A 20,237-nucleotide genomic window follows, 5' to 3' on the forward strand; every position below is an offset into this window, starting at 1 on the left:
GAGAGGTAAGGTAGTCTTGCGGCTGTAAATTTCGTCTCAAATTTGAATTGCGTAGGCGGAGCTAGTTCCGCAATCTGATCTGACTTGAAATTGGAGGCGACATTCCTCAAAGAGGAATCTAACGCAACCGACCTTGATCTTAGCTGTAATCTGGAAGCGAAGTTTTTCGATTTGAGCCAAGGCAGAGATAAGGAATTCCAGTGGTTATGGAGCTTGGTCGGTGATTGGGTAAGCAAGTATGCAGGCCTGAGGCGAATTGAAGCAGAGCCGATCAATATGTGGTGGTTGCAATTTTAAAGGTGAAATAGACCAGCGATTCCAATTGTGTGATTCCAGGTCTAATCGTTGCATGTGCAGTGGATTTCGTGACGTGAATCTAGAGGCTGAACTGATTCAATCAAGTTCCGAAAGTATGTGCATAGCAGAAACATTGTTATTAGAGTGGCGCAGCGGATTTTGGATCGGAAACAGATCTTAAAGGCGGAGTTAGGAGTTGATTCCAATTGTGAATTCTGGTAAATTCTGTTCAAAACTCGAAAGGCGATTCCGACGGTGACTACGAACATACACGATCATGTGCAGTTGATTGAGGTGAGCTTAGTACTACTGAATTTGGATTTTGAGGAAGGCAACGACAAGAAACAATCTCTTGTGTGATTGTGGAACATCAGCGAATTGTTGATTAGAAGTGATCCTAGTGAAGTGGATTTGCTTGGTTCTCTGGAAGCTGAGGGAGGCGAGTTCTAGGTTATTTCTAACTAGATTCCAGCAGATTTTATTGGCTGCCTCGGAATCGATCAACAAATGAGGTGGATCCAGAGCAACCAATTGCGAATTGGGAAGCAAATTGTAAGCGACTGCTATCTGGGCAATCTGAAGTGATTCTTCAAGAGCAGAGTTTTGGCAGCAAGCAAGGCCACGCTATTAAGGCGATCCAAGGAGAGGACTCAGATTAAAGGTGTTGAGATTCAAATCTGGGTGCACTACTGTGGCTACCACTTCGGTGAGTGGGTGAGACTGGGGTGATCCTTGAATCACTTTGATTTCAGTTGTGATTCTCAACTCAGATTGGGAAGTGGTGAGAAGTGAAATTGAGCAATTACAACCATTGCAATCACTGTTGGATTTTGGAGAATCTGAGTTGGATCTTGTTCAGTAGCAAGAATTGAGGTTGTTGAACTGGAAGCAACCATTACAGGGCTGAATTAGATTTTGGGGATTAAGGTTTGCTGAATTTTAATACAAGGAGGAGTTTCCGAAGGGATCCTTAGAGGATGACTGGAAATGAGATGGTTACAGGATTGACAACTCCATTGGAACCATTTTCAATGGCAATAAGGAAGAGGTGGATGGCTGGACTTGGGCTTGCCGATAGTCATAGTTCTATTAAGGAAGAACGAAAAAGAAAGCAAAAGAAAAGGGTAATACGAGAGGAGAACAAGAAAAGGCGAAGAAGAAACCAATTGGTGAAGATGGGCATTGGATGAATAACAACAATTCAATGATAATAAGTTTCTTGGGGACAAGAAACCTTTCAAGGAGGGAGAATTGTCATGACCCAAGAGGAATTAGAGAGGCAATGTTGCCATTAGTTACAATTGTTGGTTAGGAGATGCTATCCATTCTATTAAAGTGCACACGGGTGCTGTTCTACAATATTCTATCAATTGAATAGCCTATAAATAGGCCATAGTGTAAGCACCCCTGCCCGGATATCCCTAAACACCCAAACTATCCGAACGGGAGCGCCTACAGAAGGAGAAAGAATGAAACATAAAACAGAAATTACCCTGACATGCATACACAAAAATAAGAACAGCGGAAGCAAAGCTAAATATATGCATGCACTACGGGTACCCCGTTAACACAGCGGTCACATGATAAATAAATGAACACAGACTCCTGTGCCGACATACACGAGACTCAAGGAAAAACCTGGCACAGTAAAAATAATCGAGTAAATCCTACTCAGACATCAGAGTTAACAGGGATTGCCGGGACTACTTGTACACCATATAGACTTTGCCGCTAAAAGCTGACTCCCTTGCCCGGACCCACGCTGCCACTACCTGGAATGATGGAAAGCAAGGTGAGTCGAGAGACTCAGCAAGCATAAGAAAATAAATGTTGAAGGCTGTATAAATCCAATAAACTCTCCCCAGAACACCAACCCCAAAGTACACACAAGCCATGAGATGCTACAACACAATAGCATAGCATAATGAAAACACATACCGGTCCTTGGGGCCCACACAAGACACACGGCACCCAAGTCTCATACCAACCTGTCGTTGCCCTGAAAGGCAACATATATATCCACAAACCTATGCGCGCCATCCCAGGTCGGTGCTCCCGTCACCCGTGTGTCCGTGTCAGTACTCCCGACACCCGAGCCATAGGCTCCCTCGAAATGATCCTCCCGTTCGAGAACTAATAACTACCAGTAACCATGCAATGCACATAGAAATGCAATGGCGTAGTGAGCATCAACGTGATACACTGGCGCCCATACATCCAGGCATCAGGCCATGCTCCGCCCACATAGTAAACCACACGCGATGCATATGCCCGTACTGGATGCAACCTAACCAAGCTAGAATGTCCGTGTCCAAGCATACTCAATAAATGAATATCCCCACATGCAACCCGTACCCATGTGCATATCAAGTTATGAATGGTAATACAATATATCAAATCATGCAATAATCACATAATGGCAAGGCTAGTCGATAGTGTTCGGCACTGGTCAATGGTCAGTGACTATGAGTGTCCACCCGACAGTCCACATCAAGGCCATACGATACTCTACTCCACGTCACCAAACAGCCGACCACTGCCCCACTGCTCAATAGCCTTAACTGAACCATAAATAAACTCGCACATCTAAGAACCTAGTCCCCAAGTTGGGTTCAGCATCATTCCAAAAGGAATGGGGGCAGTACAAACCTCCGTAGGCACACAACGAATAAAATTCTAGAAGTTATGGATTTAATTTAAATTAAAACAATTGAATAATATCTCAATAAATAATGCTAGGCGCCGAATTAGAGTAAGAGAATGCGTAAAATACGAGAAACCACGGAGTCTCTCACGGAAATTAAAGAACAGGAGGAGAGGGTTAGGAGCTTGTCTTTACACGATCATTTCTTGCTTTTCTTGCATTCCCGCTGCGAAATAAAACGTTTAATAGCGATTAATAAAACCATGGCTCACATTAATTAAATCTAACCGTGTAATATAAATAATTCAATCGTCTAAAATCCCACGTAGGCGAATCGCAAATAAAATCCCAATAAGTCTCATATTTATTTTAAATTAAATCACGCTAATAAAATCCTTGAAGCCAGCTTAATAATTTAAATTTAAATCAAACAACTCAAAATTTCATAATTAATAAACAGGCCAAAACAGACGCCAAAACAGACGAAGGGAGGGTAAATAAATTGACAACGAAAAGAACATCGCAGAGGGAATAAAGAACTTGCCTTAACAAAGATATCCTTAGGCTTGTTCTATTCTAAAGCGGTAAAAATTATACAAACTGCAATATCGCAATAATTTGCCAAAATTAATAAAATTGGCCTCTAAACGAAATTCCAACCGCACAGAATATTTATTACTAGCTTCTTTACATACCTGGAAAATTAAATCTTCAATTAAACTTGATTTAATCTGAATTTCCTCACCAATTTCTCGTTCGCGCGCGTTCTGTTTTTTCCCAATTTGTTTGCTGCTTCTGTTGCAGCAAAAGCGCTCGAAATCGGGCTTAAAATAGAGCAAAAATGGGTGGCCAGAAAGCGGCCACGTGGCGCAACCAGAAGCCGCGCAAGCTGCCACTGCCTTGGGCCGAAACGACGTCGTTTCGGCCCTCCCTTGGCCTAATAAAATCAGCAAAATCCCTCAGCCTCGCACGCGCCCACACGGATCGAACCCCCGACCTGCCGCACACCGCCCTCGCCCGCGACCGCTCGCGCCCGTGCTCACCTTCAACCATAATATGCTTTCCATTAAATTTAAGGTGAACCTTAGCCCATTTCCGAAATTTGCACTAGCACCCCAAAGTTTCTGAAAATGCCACTCACCCCCCCCCCCACATTACTTTTTCTCTTTATTACACTTTCACCCTATAATTTCCATAAAACCCACTAAATTAATTTATTTTATTATTTTCCTAAATACTCCCAATTAACCTAATTATTTTCTCAAAATAACATCAATAAACATTTTCTTAAATCTCCAAATACCCAAATAAATTAATATTTCCTTTAAACCCACAAATACAATAAATAATAATGATTAACCACTTTCAAATAATTTAATTAATTACCTTTACTTTCTTATTTTTCCTGAAAACCACATAAATAAATAATTCCTCTTAAATTCCCAAATATTCAATAATGTTCTCAAACATCGGTTTGAATAATTATCATTTATTTTCAAATTTTGGGATATTACACATAGCATATAGAGAACTGTATTGTCATGACCCAAGGAATAAATTCAACGGCAGTAAGAGGACTCGGAAGCTGGGCAGTGGCCTAGATCCGCTGCTAAGGAGCAACAGCCAGGATCGCCTGCCAGTCTTCTCAAATTGAAACCACAGCCATGCAGCTACCGCCCAATCACCGGCCAACACCACTGTCTCTGTTGTCGCTAGCCAGAATCAACTTTGCTCGCGATTGCTGCGGATTCAACAATATTCTCCGGCCGAATCCTTCTCACCCAATCACCAACCACGGCTGGAGGACACTAGCTCTCCTTCGAAATTTAATTTGAGAGATGCTCACCCACTCCGATCTGCTTTCGGATCACAGAATGCCTTGTGGTCACCTCCCTGAACCACGTCTGCAATAGCCGAAATCCCAGATTCCGTCACGACAAGGAAAGTTCACTGGACTGGTGGACTCGCCTTGAATCCTTCCTCTAATACTGCCTACACACTAGTTGCGTTTGATAATGGTTGCGACACCTTCCTCGTCTGCGTCGCCCCTGCCTCGTCTTTTCGACTGCGAATTCTGATTATTGCCTAAACCTCCTTCCGGTGGCACTCACTGCAACCAATCGCTATGGACCTGCAACCTAACTCACTCCCGTCATTGCTATTTGAATTCACTGGACAAGATGCACAACTTTTAAACTAGCTCGCAACTCCAACTCCAGCTTTCGTTAATCGCTGGCCTGCTTCTCTTTCGAGATTCTCCGCTCTACGATTAGCTTCCAGAAACGACCAGCTCCTCCCCCTAATACTTCTTCTAATCTCTCCCTCATTCTTCCAATTTCCTCCTAATTTCCTTCTGTTCTTGGTTTTAGCTGAATCGGATTCTTCCGATTCCCAAACTGATCCTAGGTTAAGCCCTAGGATCATGACAAATGGTATCAGAGCAGTCGTTCCTCGGCTGTGAGTTCTGAAATTCAGTGGTTGTCCTGCGCGTGAGAAGTTTGCTAGGGGTAGTAGTGCAAGCATGAGGACATGGGAGTCTCAGTCGTAGCAAAAGGGTGCTGCATTTTCAGGGGGACAACCTGATGGTGAGGCCATTGGGAGCAGTGCATACATGGAGCAGATGAGCCCTAAATTGCAGCAAAAGAATGTTTCATTTTCAGCAAAAATGGAGCCTCAATGGCAGCCAAAGAAGGCTGCATTTTCAGTGGGCAACAACGGGGACAAAGGAACAAGCAATGGGATTCATGAAGAGTGCAAGGAATTTGGCCGAATGTTCCGCGAGAAGTTGCAAGAGTTTGCAATGATACTATCTAAAGAGTATCATTACAGTTTTCCCGCCGAATACTTTGATGACTCTCATGAAAGTTCTAACAATAAGGAGTTTCTTAAAATGGAGAAGTCAAAGGAGAAGACAAGAAGGTGGGAAACTGATTCGTCATTGACTTCCGAGTATGTGCTTGGGTATTTTGAATTAGGCAGCAATATCAAGAAGGATGTTAGCAGCATTAGAGAGGATATTGGCGATGGATTACATCCTTCAAAGGGAACCTGTAATGAACAGATTGATAAGGCAGCCAATGTAGAGGGATCATCTGATATTGCTGAAAAAGAAGTCCAAATAAAGGGGAATTGTGGCCAACAAAAGGGAAAAGAAGTTCTCGATGGTGATGTTTTTGGGATTCTGCAACAAGAGCAGTCCAACTTTGAGGAAGAAGTGGAAGAGGAAGAATGAGGGAGAGATTAGAAGAAGTATTAGGGGGATTAGAAGAACAGAAAAGAGGGAGATGAAAATCAAGAAAGGGGAGAGAATTTGGAAGAGGAGAAAAACAGATTCAATTCATTAATTTCTTGGATAATGAAACAAACCATTACAACAATCTTTTATAGGCATATTTGCCTTCTAACAGCCTAGCACATGCTCCCATGTGCTTCTAACCACTAGCCAAAATATCCCTAACAAACTATTCTACCTTATTACAATAGTACCCTTCTATTATTCCTTGGGTCATGACATGTATGTTGGAATGATTTAGTGAATTCATATTTCCCTCCTTACTTTCTCTCTCTAGTTCTTCCTTGTTTTCCCTCCATTTCTCTTAATTTCTGTTATATATCTCCCTCCAATTCTTATTCATTTCTCTCCCAAATTCTTCCCAATTCCTTCCTAGACCCTAGCTAAACCTAAGAGTCGTGTCAATGAATAGGACCTTACTTGACAAAGTTAGGTGTATGATGTTGAGTTCTGGTGTACCTAAGTCATTATGAGGTGAGGCTATTATGACTGCTTGCTATTTAACCAATTTGACTCATTCCGTTGTTTTGAATGGTGATACTCCTTATGAACGTTGGTATGGTAAATGTGCAGACTACTCTGTGTTGAGAACTTTTGGTTGTGCCGCTTTCTCTCATCAAAGTGAGGGAAAGCTAGATTCTAGAGCTAGGAAGTGTGTCTTCTTAGGGTATCCTGAAGGTGTTAAGGGATACAGGTTATGGGATAAAAGCCAAAAGGGTATTAAAATCATTATTAGTCGGGATGTCACATTTAATGAAATGGATATGCCATGTCTTAAGGATGAGTCTGATTTGGTGAGTGAGAAACAGTAAGATAGTGAAGAGCTTGAGGTTGAGGTGGAGAGAGTGAGTACCCACATTCCCGTTACCCCTAGTGAGGTGGAGAATCACATTCAAGATCAGCCTAGTACTGAGGAAGAGAGTAGTGAGGATGTAGAAGAAGAACATCCTGTTGACCAAGACCCTTTAACCGATTACCCATTGACTAGAGATAGAGAGCGAAGACCACATAAGATTCCTCAAAAATTAGGAACTGACTATAGTCTTGCTTATGCCAGTTATCCAGAATTAGTTGACAAAGAGCCAAATACATATGATGAAGCAATTAAAAGTGAAAACTCTAAGGAATGGGTCAAAACAATGAAAGAAGAAATAAATTCACTTTATAAAAATCAAACGTGAGAATTAGTGCCCAAGCCTAAAGACAAATCCTTAGTGGGTTGCAAATTGATTTATAAAGTGAAAGAGGGTACTAGTGGGAATGAACCAATAAGATTTAAAGCTAGGTTGGTAGCTAAGGAGTTCACACAAAAGAAGGGGGTAGACTATAATGAAATCTTTTCTCTCGTTGTCAAGTATACCAATAAGAGTAATGCTTGCCTTAGTTGCACATTTTAATTGGGAACTTGAACAACTAGACGTAAAAACTACATTCTTGCATAGGGACCTTGAAGAAAAGATTTATATGTCTCAACCTAGGGGTTTTGAAGATAAAGATAAACCTAATCATGTGTGTTACCTTAAGAAATCTTTATATGGCTTGAAACAGTCCCCTAGGCAATGGTACAAGCGCTTTGACTCTTTTGTGCATTCCATTGGGTTTAAGAGGAGTGAATTTGATCACTGCCTATACTTTCAACAACATGATAATAACTGTGTTCTTATTGTTATGTGTTGATGACATGCTTTTAATTGGCTTAAACTTGAAGGTGATAAATGAAACAAAAATAACTCTAGATAAAGAATTTGACATGAAAGACCTAGAAAATGCTAGAAAAATCTTAGGAATGGAAATTGAGAGGAATAGGTCAAATTCATGTTTATTTCTACACCAATCATCTTATGTTTTGAAAATATTGAAAAAATTTGGTATGCATGATTGTAAACCTGTTTCCTTACCTTTGGTTAGCCATTTCATATTGTCTAAAGAACAGTCACCTACTAATGAAGAAGAAAAAGAATACATGAGTAGAATACCGTACTCTAATGTCATTGGATCCATAATGTATCTAATGGTGTGTACTAGACTTGATTTAGCTCACTCAATTAGTACACTTAGCAGGTTTATGTCTAATCCTGGTCCTAAACACTGGAAAGCTCTGAAATGGTTGTTAAGATATCTGAAAGGTTCTTGTGACATTGGCTTAGTGTATAAACATAAAACAGAAGGAGTGAAACTAAAAGGATTTACAGATTTTGACTATGCTAGTGATAGAGATAATAGAAAGTCCATGTCATCCTATGTGTTTACTTTATGTGATACTTGCATTAGTTGGAAGTCATAACTTCAACACATAGTTACACTTTCTACTACCGAATCTGAATATATAGCTGCCACTGAAGCAATTAAAGAAGCATTGTGGTTTAAGAGTTTACTTAAAGAATTAAGTGTTTTAAGTAATGACGTGATTGTATATTCAGATAGTCAATCTGCTATTCATTTGTGCAAAAATCCTGTGTTTCACAAACGCACTAAACACATAAATGTCAGACTCCATTTTATACGTGACATTGTGTCTCAAGATATTATTAAACTTGAGAAAATATTGTCCGAGTATAATCCTTCGGATATGGGAACTAAGGTTCTCACGTTGGCCAAGTTTAGAATCTGTCTTACACTTCTAAACGTTGGTAAAGGTAAGTGAACTTTCAATTTGCTTTGGTACTTGTGTCAACTAAGAAATTTATTTGCTTGTGTGTAGGTCTTATTAGGTATCAAGGTGGAGATCTGTTGAGGTGTGATACCCAACAAGTCCAAGGCGATGATGTGTTTGGTTGGGTAAGTTATCTATCATAGGATTCGACCCAGGATTGATAGTGTTTTTTGAGATGTCCAATCCCACAAAGAGGTGGTCTAATAAGAAGATGGCCAAAGCACATTTGCCTTGTGTTTGATGAAAACTAGGCTTGGCCCAGCTGCTCAAACCAAGGACCAAGCCCATTAGTCTAGGCCCACAATGCCTTATCTAAAAGCCCACATATATATTCTTGAGTTTGACCTAGTCTCCTTCATTTCTGTTCTTTGGCCGATTCCTACACAGGTTTGTTCTCCCAGCCAATTCCAACGAAGGTTTGTTTTTCATTCTTTCTTTATCTCAATATTTCAGATAACTTGATGGTTATCCTCATCCTTGGACATATCTATTTGGTTCTTGGGACATTATTTTGATCCATAGATTGGGGGAAAATAAGGGGCGCCAAATAGGCAAAAAATACGAGAACAGAGAGAGAGAGCCGAGAGTGAGAAGAGTGTTCTCCTTGGTGGGGTTTCTTCGTCCTTGTGTGGGTGTATTATTCTCGATTGTGGGTTTTGCTATTGAGGCTATTGTGGGTGTCGATTGAGTGAGGTTCTTGGGTTGTGCTAGGAACCGATTCTAGGGTACCTTTTGTGGGTGTCGGACCAATCAACGCTAAGCCTTGCAAATTCACCTTCTTCTTCTCCATTGTCGAGCATCAATAGGGAGTTTTACTGTTCTTGGTTTTCAGTTTACTGTTCGTTGAGTTTTTTACTTATTGTTTTTGCTGTTTTCTTCACCGTAATGTTTGGATCTAGTGGCTGTTTGTGAGGTATTAATCTATACAGATTTCTATCAAAATTGGGCTAAAATTAATTATTTTAAGTTTGAAAAGGCTGTCAGTTTAATACAATTCCAACCAGATATATAAGTTTAGGATATTTGATAAATATTATACAAGATTTAATAAAATAAGCCTATCACACCAGTGTCTAAGATATAAATGTTTAAAAAAAAGATGTATTCAAGGGCATCCATTTCTGGAAGACCCCAAGGAAGAACCACATGACCAATTTCAACTTAAGCCTCCATGTGAAGCAACCAAAAGTCAAATGCAAAATTCCTAGTTCCCGTATATCTACAAAAACATAGTTATTTTCAAGATTTCAACAAAAGATGATAAAAAAAGACGCATATCAAAAAAGTGAAAATAACCAATAAGAAACCACATATAAGGAAAAGGAAACTTGCATACCTTGTGCCAAGGATGAGCTTTAACCTGTGGAAACTTAAAACCTGTGTAATTTGGATTCATGCATTGAATTTCTTTGCGAGTTGGAGTACCAAGTACCTGTAAGACAGTATGGAATCAATTAAACAGTAAATGATTAACAAAGTTTTGATTCACACAAAATATTGAGTACAAAGGACAAAAAAAACACCTTGATAATATCTACAAGTTGGTCCACTGCATTTTCCATGATAAACAAGGGCTATAAAAATGGAAGAACATGAAGTAAGCAGAATAAAGTGGATCAAATAAATGTGGCATACTTTCCAGGGAACCGCTAATAGTTGAAACTACCTAGATGCTATGAAAATCACGAACTAGTCTCAAGAAAAGCTTGGCAAGGGCGCAGCCAGTTGACCAGGTATCAATTGACATCATATATGCACCAAGTATGAGTTCTGGAGCACAATAGCAACAAGAGCATATATATGAAAGCCTCTTCACCCAAAAGACAAATAAATAAGAAGAAACAAATTGTAGAAAATAACTTCTAGAAATAATTGTGCATTAAAATGCAGACATATAAGCAGAAACAGTAAGTAAATAGACTTTAGTGTTATCAACAATGATAGTAGCTTCAATGCAAGTGACCAGACCAGTAGTTTCAGCGTAGGAGGCTCCTGATGAAATAAAATAGAAAAGCATTTCCACATTCCAATCCTCTCCTATGGTTATTAAATATATATGTGGTTAATGCAAAGGATAAATTGTCATGACGAGCACTTGGACAGTCAATTTTCAACTCTCTTCATGAATCTTAATCCATTACATTAATCTCTGTTAACCTAATTGGCTTTTGTATTCATCTTTTTCTTTTTGTTTGTATGTTATGTGTCAAAAGTGGCTGCATTTAGAGGAAAATTTTCAGTGACTCAACATTAAATTCAATTCAATTATGATTTCTAAACCTGATTAGAATACGTGAGAATTTTATAAAATCATATATTTGAGGAAATAGGATATTTTCCAAAGGATTATGAAAGTCTTAAAGTAAAAGTGCAGTTTTTGAACTAGGGAAAAAGTGCAACTTCTAAACAGTCTGGGGCAAGAGTGCAACATTTGAAAGAATCGGGTCAAAGTGCGATAGCACAAAGGCTCAAGCCAAAGTGTAATAGTATAAAGTTTTGGGCCGAGGTATAATTTTTGTAAACCCGTAATTGGGTTGCTAGAGAAACGAACCATTGGAAGTCATAATGAGGTTCACAAATCAAGGCGCATAGGTGGCGAGGCGTGTGGCAGAAAACTATTGGCAAATTGAAGTCATGATGAAGCCTCATTAATGACCCCGAGGTGGCGACACGAGATTGGCCAGAAAACTCTATAAATAGGTCTCAAGTTTAACCCAAAGCATACCATTGGAATTTGAGCCAAAACTAGGCCATATTGAAAGGGTTAGAGGTGAGGGATATGTTCTTGAGAGTGAGGGAGAAATTCTAGAAGAAGAAAGAGTGAAATCGGTGAAAAAACGAGGGAGGAATAGGCCTTGCCGGAAAATTTAAAGCTTCGTTCAAATCTGGTCCGAAGCTGCCAAAAAACAACAAGGTAAGTCCGATCTAAGTTTATAATTGGGTAGAAGGGAGAGAGAGGAAGCCATAGGAACAAACGAAAGTCGAATCAGAGCTAAAACGAGGGAGAAAACAACAAAAAATCGAGAGACTGCTGCATCGTCGTTGGAGAACACGATCGGCGCGTGTGCCTTCACGTGCAGGCGCGTGGCTTGTATTCCCAAGGCGCGTGCGGGCGCATGGCTACTCCTTTTCACTACACGCGCCGGTTCTACCTGCACGTGCAGGCGCATGGCTCGTCTTCCCAGGGCGCATGCGTGCGCGTGGCTGCTCATTTTCCCCTGTAATTTTTTAGAAAAATAAATTAAAATAAATAAAATATGTTTATGTAAAAATATTTGGTGTTTGGTTTATGAAAACTCGTGTTTTCTACAAGAAACCCAAACCCGACAACTATGAACAGTGCTTCTCAAGGTAAAACAGCAAGGTGAGTGATTCTTGTATACTATTTGTAACATCTCATACATTTGTTGGTTCATTTGTGTGGTTTGTGGCTTGCATATCATGTGTTTCCTTGGTAAAGCATATTATTTTCGTTCGTCATACATCGCGACATTTGTGGTTGTGGCTAGTGACTTCAGGGTCATCATGTGTGATTGAGAAGGATCACATGCCCATGCGGTGGCGCTAAGGAGTTTGGACATGATGATCAGTAGGGATAATTGCAACATCCTGCCTCACTGCCACAGAGAGGGGAATCTCATGACATACTTGCATATTGCATTTGCACGCACGAAATCCTTTTTCTAAACCACTCACTGAGATGTTTTATATCTCATATCAGCATATTCAAACGTGCCAAGTACCCCGAAGACTAAGTAAAAGAAAAGGCAAAGAGGTGGCTGAAGTTTAGTTTAATTTTCTGTTAAACATGTTTTACAAATTTTGTATGGAAAGAACTATAGTAAAGCTTTGGGTTTTTCTGTCTATTTCTAAATTAGACACAATATAAAGAGGCTACTACTATGGGTTTCTTTTGGGACTTGTGTATCACAATTGTATAAACAAGGGTTACGGTAAGGCTGGGGTTCATCTTTATTCTAGTGAGGGTTGTGTGTTGTAATTACTATGTATATATCTCAAATGATGCACTATGGACGTTGTATAAGAAAACTGCCATGATAGGAGTTTATTTGTTAAATTCTTGGGGATGTATATTACAATTGTACTTGTACCAAGACTATATAGAGTGGAAATCCTTGTTATTTAGCTTTTAGTTAGCTTTCAAGTTCAATCATTCGCTTCCGTTGGTAAGGATTTCCATAACACCCGTGTGTGATATTAGATTGTATTTAGCATCGCTGTATATTTGAAAAACGGGGCGTTACAATGATTAACATGAGGGGAAGCATATTGAAGGTATTGTAGGAAATTGGTACACAACATACTGTTTCATGAATAAGTGCACTCAGTTGTGATATGCTAATTTATATAAAAAATGCAAGGTAGGAAATCAAAATCCAAATGGAAGTGAAGAATGCTCTTCAAAATTACTAGACAACATGAATAATTAAGTGATTTAAAAGTAAGCAAGAATTCAAGGTGAACTAACCAATTGACTTCCCAAAAAATTGAATGATACATCATTATGTAAGCTTTAGGTTTTGGGAAGTTACAAAGGGAGTGCATATTAAAATTGAAGAAAGGTTTAAGGCATAAAAAAGAAAGAAAGTTGTGCAAGGAATACATATCTCATGACCTTCATAAAGTTTCCAAGGGCATTAGGAAAGCTCCTTCAAGCAAAGATGTTTGTGTAAGGTTTCTAGAGGTTGCTCTAGACATTTCCCAGCAGTTTGTCCTGCATTCCTAAACCGCTAACATAAAAAATGATGTCTCCCACCCACAGAAAAATCTCCCAATTGCTGTCTGCTATGGAAACGCTCCAGAAGTAGTTAAACTTTAAGAAAGCAGCATAAGGGTTTCCAAGACTGTGTTTCTTGAGAGAGAGAGAGAGAGAGAGACTTCATATATATTCCATAAGGATAAAGTTCTATCATTAATCTAATTGTTTTACGAGCAGAGAAAACAAAAACATGCAACACTAGTCAAATCATTCTAAGAAAGCAAATTTGTATGCAAACTTATCGCTTGTTTGGTCTTATCTGAGATAGTTACACATGCGATCATTTTCTCTATGGGACGAATGTAATGGAAAAGATGGAAGAACATAACAAAGTTGTTGTCATGAGTACTACAAAGAGGACACTAGCAATGTACATACATCTCTGACAAACCATATTCCAACACAATAGATTATCTGCTCCTCTCATTTGAAGCAAAAAGTTAGCACCAGTTTGCTCCAAGACACCCCAACCCACCCAGACATGCACAGGACAATCAGTTTTGTTGCTCATTGAGAGAAGGGATGTTCTCTGTTCATTCATTCTATCAAACTTTTTTTTTTTTGAGTGATTCTATCAAACTTGTATGAGCAAGGAAATACTTGTTTCCACTGAAAAACTATATGGACAACTAACTTTCAAAACAATCTTCTTTGCTTGGACTGCAACACTTGGGTCCATTCTTGCAGCTGATAACCTGAGGAGGAGGAGACAAACAATTGTGAACAGTGTTTCACGTGCAAGTTGAGCAATGAGTCAATCAACCATCTTCTTGTCCATGAATGATGTCAAAGCATATCATGTGAGACAAATGTTTTGTCTATCACAAACTATTGTTGAAGAATCTCAACAAGATGGCTTTGTCAAGGTATCTAAAAAAATAAAAATAATAATGATAACATTAACTACTGTAATGGTTTCAACCTGCTAATAAATAAAATGGCCTGACATACAGTCCATGCTGAACAATGTCAACTACTTCAGTATCTTAAAAATTGAAAAGGGATTCCATCATATTCCTATCGAGTGAAGTGCTACCCCAGATTCAGTATTTTAAATGGTGAATTCAACTATTCCGGTATCAGTTTCTCCAAAATTTAGCACAACATGCATGAACTAGATTGATATTTCAAACAAATACATCAACCAAAGAGGGAAAACTCACAGTTCTAGCACGTTCTCAAAGATGAGTCTAATCATGTCAAATAATCTGGGCATAATGAGGCAAGTTCCCCCAAATATGGAGTGGAATCTCTTGCACAAAGAGAAAATGGAAGTCCTTCACTCTGCTTCATAAAATTTTAAGCCTCCTGCTTGACTCAAGGCTTTGTAACTACCAATGAACCGAAGTTCACAAGATCAAGGTAAATTAGACTTGTTGATCTCCACAATAAAGAATGACCCACAGAACAAAACTGATTGCTCAACAAAGGTATTCCAACTTCTAGCAAAATAAATATAACAACAAAAACACATCAACCATTCAAAATCTTAGCCAACTGGATTTTTGCCTTGAGTTTTCTTGCCTCTTGTTTCAATCCTGAAGAACGAAAACCATCAAAAACAGCTCTTTGGGCAGACCGAAGTACTTTCGTACCACCTCTAAAACAAGACAACAAGAGCTTAGCTGCACTACGGATTTTACCAGCTTTACAAAGGTTGTGAATCAAGCAAGTGTAGGTAAAGGAATCCTTTAACTCCATAGACTCAAACATCTTCATTGCATTATCAACTCCACCAGCTTTACACAAACCATCAAGGAAGGAGTTGAAAGCAACCAAGTTTGAATCAAAGCCCACCATATTTATATAATTCAAATGTCGCTCAGCCCTTTCCATATTACCTGCCTTGCATAATCCATCAATCAAAATTGCATGTGTATACTTGTCACATCCTATCTCTCCCTTCTCAATCTCGGCCAACAAGTCATATACAGCTTCGAAGTTACCCTCCTTACAGTATAAATTAATTAAGGTGTTGTAAAACACTATATCAAGTTCAAGGCCATTCTTAACCATCTCTTCCATGCATTCATTTGCCTCTTTTATCCGACGCATCTTGACTAAAGCACCAACCACTGTGCAGTATGCAAAGGCATCAATGGCAAACCCTTTCTCCTTCATTTCTGAGAAGATATGAAGCCCTTGTTCAAACTGCCCAGATCTAAAGCAGCATTTCATCACAGTAGTGTAAGTTATAGAATTTGGCGTATGACCAGATTCTCCAAGCTCCTGAAAGATTTTTCTGGCTGCCCTTAACCTACCTGATTTATAAAGTCCATTAATTAGAATGTTATATGTTATTAGCTGGGGAGTAAACCCATGACGTTGAAAGTTCCTGAATAACATGAGAGCATTATCAGTATATCCACTTCCACAAAGACCGCTGATAATGATATTAACTGTGGTTGGAGTAGGAGAAGTATTGTTCAAAAGGTCCATAAAAACCTGGTTTGCCTCAATAGGCTTTCCTGATTTAAATAAGCAATGCATTAAATTATTGTAGCTCCATACATCAGGAGGGATACCTATCTGAAGCATTTCTTCAAACAGATCCAGGGATCTTGATAGTAAGTTACGCTTAGTGGCGCCAGCGATCAAAGAATTATATGTAACTACATTTGGGTCTATGCTTGCTTCTCTCATTCTATGAAGAACTGAATAAGCTGCATCAAAGCCAACAAAACGACAATAGGCAGCAATCAGTGTATTGTATGTTACCACATCCGGAAGGACCCCTAATCTTATACCATCAATAACAACTGCTTCTGCTTTCTCTAGTTGTTCCACTCTACATAGAGAAGCTATGCATATATTCAGTAACTTGGTGGAAAATCTGTAAATCATTCTTTAAATTAAACCATTTTTTAAATTCCCAGCAACATCCCAACTAAAATTCCAACCTGAAAAAAGGGGTAAATATCATGTCAGATAACTTTGCACACTGTCTCAGTCACAATCAATAGCAGAAAATGCTGTTAAAATCCACAGCCAGCACAATTGAAAGGTATTAGACATTAAAAAGTAAAACACATCAAATATAAGATTACAAAACAATATTGTAAAATCATAAGCAAAATTCATAGGCATAGGAAACCACAAGACCACATCTTGTTGAATGAAGTAAACCCAAAGCAATTTCTATACTTCTTATGCTAAGTGCAAAGTATAAAGTGGATATCATGAATTCTAAGAACCCAAACCTGCAAAATGCAAGAATGACATGCAGATAACTTCACCATTTCCCCATCAGAATCCACCATAGAAAACACCATCCAAATCCACAAACCATACACATTGATTAGTATTAGGAATTTAGGATCATGATAAATGTGACAATGAACCAGTCCAGCCAAATTTTCCCACCAAGCGAAATGACCTTGTTAACCTTCCTTGCTTTGTTAAAAAAGAAAGAACTAAAGAGAAAAGCATTAAAAAGGTCATTTTGCAAGGTGGGCAAATTTGACCGGACTGTTTCATCATCACATTTATCATTATCCTTAGTATTAAGTACTAAAGCCTGGTCAAAATGAGGAAATACTCCGAAAATAGCAGTTTTATAATTTTATCACCTACCACACACAAAGTTCACGGTCTTTGAGGAAAACCCATTTGGTGTCTGCTAGGAAGCTAAAAAACAAAACCACTGTCTTGTTGAATGAAGTAAGCCCAAGGCAACATTTTCACTTGATACTAAAGTGCATAGTAAGAAAAATGACCACAAAACTTCAAATAATTAAATGTCTATTATTACAGTTGAGATGGTAAGCATTCCCTTCCCCACAACTCTGATTTTTAAGAAACATATAAAATGCTCAAATTAATTCAGAGAATTGATTAAGAAATACCATAGCATAAAAAGCATTATCTATTAATACAAGTTTATGAAGTAGGATCATCAGCAATCAATGCCTAAATCGGTGAATGAAAGAAGGCACGAGAAAGGGGGCCTGCCTTCTAGTTGAGACAATATAGGTAGGCTTTTACAGCATTGTCCCATATTCTAATAAGTCAACAGAAGTCTACCACAAATACTAGGAGATTTGCATTGTTCAATGACAATACACGCTGCATAGCCATGTTGATTGGGAATCTACTTAATTTTCATGAATTAAGATTTGAAGAGGAAAATAGAACATGGAGTGAAAGAGAAAGAACATAATCTACCTCACTAGCTCCATTCCGGTTCTCTTTGATGAAAAGGAACTTTCAGAATAGAACCAGTGAGCAGAGGAAACAGATGTTCAACTAAGAGGTTGTGAATTGTGATTAGTTTGCTCAAAATAGAGAAAATATTCGTGGCATCTGTTATAGCCAATTATATCAGCAAACAATTATATTAAAGTATATGCGCAATTACTTAGATTATTTAGTTACAATACAACATTATCTCTAGTATGTTATAAATAAACAAATCCAACAAGTTTACGAATAAATTACAGTTTATGGATGACCACTTAAAGGTAAATAAGACTCCAATTCATTTAAAACATTTGGGTCTCATCACTGATGGTTTGTATTCCTATATATATTATTATTTCTTGAAAAATTATGACCACTAAAAAGAGAGAACAGGATAGGAATGATAGGCTCAAAAATATTTATTACAAAAGAAGCCCACCAAAAATTTAGGGTTATGCAATTGATTTTTCTAATCAGTATACAATCATATTAATAAAATAGCTAATGTTCTAACAATTCTCTTTTTTTCCCCCTAAAATTAACCGAGATTGGGACAGGGCTATACCTGTTACCCAAAGCCCAAGCAAACCCTAAACCCAATACGGTTTCTTGCCAACAGGTGGTGGCGGCGCCAGCAACAGAGGAACCGTGTCGGCGATGGCCAATGTCATTGTGGTCAAGGCGGTGAGCAGTGGCGAGGTGGTGCTAGCAGAAGCCGGTTTCCTGCGATGGAGGCCAACGGCTTCATGCGCCGGCAGGGCCAAGACGGAGAGAATGAACGAGAGAGAGATTAAGGGAGACAGTGATGGAGGAGGAGCAGTAGGTAACAGGGTGGTCACCGGTGGCTGTGATGACGAGGGGGCAGATCTCGGTAGCCTCACGGTGGTCCGAAGCCAGATTGAAGGTCGAAGATGATGGAAGATCGACCAAATATACAGCGTTCGAAAACCAAAGAGAGGGACCGAGATGGTGGCAAATCTAAGGGCTGTTGGCGACGGCGGTGAGCAGGGGGTCGGCCAGAGCTACAAGGAGGTGACGGGGATGGTGGTTGTCGGAGATGATGATGGCGCTTGGAGGTCGCCGGCTTCAGCCCTGGCGGAGGATGCCAAAAAGGGAGAAGCAGACGGCGGAGGGCGGGTTCAGGAAATTTGCAAAAATAGGAATGTTGGAAAATAACTTTGCAAAAATAGTACTTTTAATTTTTTTTTTGCAAAATTAGAATTTTTGAAAATTAAATGGACTAAAATACCCCCAACTTAAATTAGTCTATGATCCCTTCATCTTCTTTCTCTCGCACGCACATCCTCAATCGTCCGTCGACCAGAACATCCCTCTCGCTCGTCCTCTTCGTTATCTCTTTCGCTCGTCGATTGTTGTTTCTTCGTCGATCTTTGCCTTCAAAGTCATTACAGGTAATTTCAGAATGTTTTATCCTCTTTGATACGATTTTTTTAATGACTACGTAATAAGTATGCAAATTAACCTCGTTCTAATTCTGTATTCTAAATCTCGATTGAGTGAAAGTTATGCATTTTACTATAGGTTCAAACTAGAAGCATACATGTTGTGCTCTAATAATCGGGAGGGAGAAGTCTAAGCATTGCGGGGAAGGAACCCTTCGAAAGCTGTTGAGGAAGGACCTTTGGAAGCTATAGGGGAAGGAACTTCAGAAGTAACATTAAGGATCCATTCGAAAGCAACATTAAGGATCCATTCAAAAGCCTATTACGAGTCATCCTTCAGAAGCCTATCGCGAGCCATCTTTCAGAAGCATATTGCGAGTCACCCTTCAAAAGCCTATTGCGAGTCACCCTTTGAAATGAACCCTTCGAAAGTGTCCTTCGGAAGGAACCCTTCGAAAGCCCTCCTTAGTTTTACAGCCAAGTCTTCGATCGAGTCCCGAGGCCAACGATATCCACGTGTATCCCACTCCTAAAAATTCTAATTGTTGTATTTTGCCAACAACAATTTGGCGCCGTTTGTGGAAAACGCTACAAAAGGCCAATCTTAACATAAGATGCCAAGAGAGACAAAATCAACTGGTTTGGCAAACACGCCTAACCCAACCCGAATGAGCGCTCGTATTAGGACAGAAGACCCTAGCCAGTTACACCCTACAATACCAAGACATTTGGAATATCACCTCGACTATGAGGTACATTCAAGAAGCATTCCAAGACTTGAAGACCATCAGACTACTGGATTGGGAGGTATGGAGCATTTAGAACAGGGGGAGGTGCATGCCACCAGAATAAGGAGACAAGTGGCAATGCAAGGGAGGCAAACTCCACCCACAATGCTAGCAAACCAAGAACAACACTCCTTGGGACAGTCCTCAATCCCAAGAGGGAATTCTGCGATAACTTCAGTACCTCCAGTACCCTCCATGATA

General features: G+C 39.3%; 1 protein-coding gene across 12 annotated transcripts in view; it reads right to left on the minus strand.

Moving 5' to 3' along the window:
- LOC127803862 (putative pentatricopeptide repeat-containing protein At4g17915) overlaps nucleotides 1-18,969 on the minus strand; it is a 30,847-nt gene extending 11,878 nt beyond the window's left edge. The window contains exons 1-4 of one of the 12 annotated variants that reach the window (XR_008023588.1): nucleotides 18,411-18,969; nucleotides 10,553-10,656; nucleotides 10,410-10,460; nucleotides 10,223-10,318 (exon numbers count right to left, since the gene is read on the minus strand). Coding sequence is in view for 3 of the 12 variants with exons in the window: in XM_052340441.1 (XP_052196401.1) it covers nucleotides 15,140-16,510 (1,371 nt within the window). In the remaining 9 variants the exon portion in view is untranslated. Of the gene's footprint in view, nucleotides 1-9,828; nucleotides 10,106-10,222; nucleotides 10,319-10,409; nucleotides 11,881-13,766; nucleotides 14,485-14,829; nucleotides 16,567-18,410 lie in introns of those variants that run through there. The other 11 variants (XR_008023590.1, XM_052340443.1, XR_008023587.1 and 8 more) reach the window with 11 other exon arrangements.
- Nucleotides 18,970-20,237: the final 1,268 nt, after the last annotated feature.

This window comes from Diospyros lotus, chromosome 6 (assembly GCF_014633365.1).
Source record: "Diospyros lotus cultivar Yz01 chromosome 6, ASM1463336v1, whole genome shotgun sequence".
Lineage (NCBI taxonomy): Eukaryota > Viridiplantae > Streptophyta > Magnoliopsida > Ericales > Ebenaceae > Diospyros > Diospyros lotus.